Genomic DNA, 2556 nt, shown 5'->3' on the forward strand with positions numbered 1-2556 from the left:
AGATTTCAAGATTGTTGTAACGAGACACATTTTAAATATGCCTTGCGAATATTGAAATATTTGTACCGGACTAGAGATTTAGGGCTACATTATAAAAGAAATGAAAAGTGCGAAACGATAGATTGTTATGTGGACGCTGATTGGGCAGGAGATCATATAGATAGGAAATCGACTTCTGGGTATGTAATTAGATTGTATGGAAATGTAATTGGATGGAAGTCTAAAAAACAAAGGTGTGTGACAAAAGCCTCGACGTATGCAGAGTATGTTGCTCTATCGGAAGCGGTGAGCGAAGTAATGACTATCAGAGAACTAATGAAAATCTTCGATGTAAATGTAGACGATAACCCTGTAAAAATCTATGAGGATAACTCTGGAGTAATGAGTATAGCAAAATACGGAACTTTTACAAAAAATTCTAAACACATCGAAGTTCATTACCACTACGTTCACGAGTACGTAAAGGAAAATAAGATAAACATAATAAAAGTAAGTACAGAAGAAAACACTGCGGATATTTTTACGAAGGAACTGTGTAGAGACAAATTTGAAAGGTTTAGGTCATGGATGAATGTAAAATAAGAGAAATGTAAATAAAGCGATAAATGTTAAATATTTTGTTAATTCGACAAGTATGTAAATAAAATTAAGTGTACAGTATAAATGTAAGGAGGCGTGTTAGGGAAGTGATACATTTACACTGTACATGAGAGTGTGTGTGTAAGGGTTAGAGGGCGTCAAGGTCTTAGTGGAGACAAAAGACTGTTGCCAGATGTTAGAAGAATCTAGGATAGTCGGTTGGCGACCAGCGTGCGTGCAAGACGTTCTTCAGAGAGTAATATAGATGTATAACTGTTGTGTGGGAAATATAGTAAATAATTTGTATTCCCAAATCCTCGAATTTCCTAAACAGAAACTTACATAGACAAAGCAACTTACACGTATATACTTCTCGGAATCGCCTCTCCATTTGCTGACCAATGAGCTGGCAGTTATGTTAAAAAAGGTGCAATGGCATTCTGTCGCGACTGCCTTCGCTAACATCCTTTTCCCTGTTTTGTATATTTCTTGTAAACACGTACAGAAATGAAAAGAATACGAGTATCTTACCTGTACCAGGTGGACCCCGTTGACATATGAACGGTACCACGGGCGGTCGAGTGTTAGCCCTGAGGGCGTAGCGAACCCTCGGCTCGACCAATTATGGGTATGGACTCGTGGTGGCAGTGGTTGTGGCCAAGTGCTGGCCAGAGGGCTGGTTTAAGGGGGACAAAGTCCTCCGAGTGGCCTTCGGCGGGTGAGCAGCGTCCCACCTGCTCCGGATACCGTCCCGGCAGACGGAAGGGCTTGGAAAGGGCCCCGTTCGACCTGAGACGAGAGTGCCTCCTGCGGGCGATTATTTGAGGTAACCGGTACTGTGTACCGAGTGCGCTGGTTGGGCGTATCCCAACTCCGATGGCTTCTAGGGTTGCCCGGGTGCTGTATACGATACTAAATCTCAGGAAAGTACCCGACACCAAGAACCAGACTACATGTACCAGGTGGGCCGTACAGCAAAATACCTTTCCAGGGGGAAAACGGGCCATCAAAAAAGATAGGATACTTAAGGGGATACACAACGGCCTCCTTAACAGCGGTTTTACATTCTTCTAGGCCTATAACGTCATCCCAATGTACATTTAATTTGTTTACTACGATCTCCTGTGACGATACAAAGATAAAATGGCGTCTTCTCTATATTAAGTAAGTGTTACGTAATTTGATATTTGAAGCGTTACTGAAATCACGTCATCGTCGATATACGTTGGACGGTTTATCGACGGGAATTTTATCGTTTAAAAGCTTTACGATACGTATATTAATCGAAAATAACTTACGCATGAGACGTCCTCAGCAATCTTTCGTAATTCCGGATTATCTGAATAAAGCTTTTCAATGCATTTCAATATCTTCGATTGCATGGACTGTTCCATTGGGACGTTAAATAGCTCTTCTGATGAACGTCCATCACTCTCATTGGGGAATATTGACGTCACTGTCATTGCGAGATTAATATCATTCGTATTGTCATCAGTTATCTTCTGCTGTAGATTCGTCTCTTTCACAGGCTCACTTCTCGCTTGTTTACTAACTTTAATTTCCAATTTTTAGATGGATAAGAATAATTTGAATTTATATTTCATATATTTGTTTATAACTAGTTAATCTACATTATCGATTGAGTTATTCTTAACTACTGAATTACCGATGTCGAATTTTCAAATTTGGTTTCGCCTTCTCTTTCCACGATGTCCACTGATTTCTATTTCGATTGGTCACTGACACTATTCAAGAGAATTGGAACTAGGGATATATTTTAATTATAATATACTCACCCATTGTGTTCCAAATAATCACATACAAGGTATAATATGTTCCGATGACGTTCCGAAATACGACTCTCCTCCTAATATAATTATTTTTTCATTACAATAATATAAGTTTTTTCATGTAATTTTTTGTTACATTTGCGAATTCAACGAGTTACACATGATTTTTCATGAAACACGAACGTTA

The 2556-nt window shown here is 39.3% G+C and overlaps 1 protein-coding gene across 1 annotated transcript; it reads right to left on the minus strand.

Annotated features, from left to right (window-relative positions):
- Positions 1-1476: 1476 nt before the first annotated feature.
- Positions 1477-2127, minus strand: LOC126876043 (katanin p60 ATPase-containing subunit A-like 2). Its single transcript, XM_050638970.1, has 2 exons — positions 1878-2127; positions 1477-1701 (listed from the first exon to the last, which is right to left on the minus strand). Exons 1-2 carry the CDS (start codon positions 2040-2042, stop codon positions 1492-1494), a joined length of 375 nt encoding a protein of 124 aa, XP_050494927.1. The 5' UTR covers positions 2043-2127; the 3' UTR covers positions 1477-1491.
- Between the last annotated feature and the right edge of the window lie 429 nt (positions 2128-2556).

The sequence above is a fragment of the Bombus huntii genome, unplaced genomic scaffold (assembly GCF_024542735.1).
Source record: "Bombus huntii isolate Logan2020A unplaced genomic scaffold, iyBomHunt1.1 ctg00000062.1, whole genome shotgun sequence".
NCBI classification, from domain to species: domain Eukaryota; kingdom Metazoa; phylum Arthropoda; class Insecta; order Hymenoptera; family Apidae; genus Bombus; species Bombus huntii.

What these genes read in the sequence shown, in the direction of transcription:
- LOC126876043 (XM_050638970.1), bottom strand. Translation starts at nt 2,042, where the DNA reads ATGACAGTGACGTCAATATTCCCCAATGAGAGTGATGGACGTTCATCA. An exon ending in TTGCTGAGGACGTCTCATGC is followed by an intron (nt 1,702 to 1,877) that starts GTAAGTTATTTT and finishes GTATCGTCACAG; the next exon opens with GAGATCGTAGTAAACAAATT.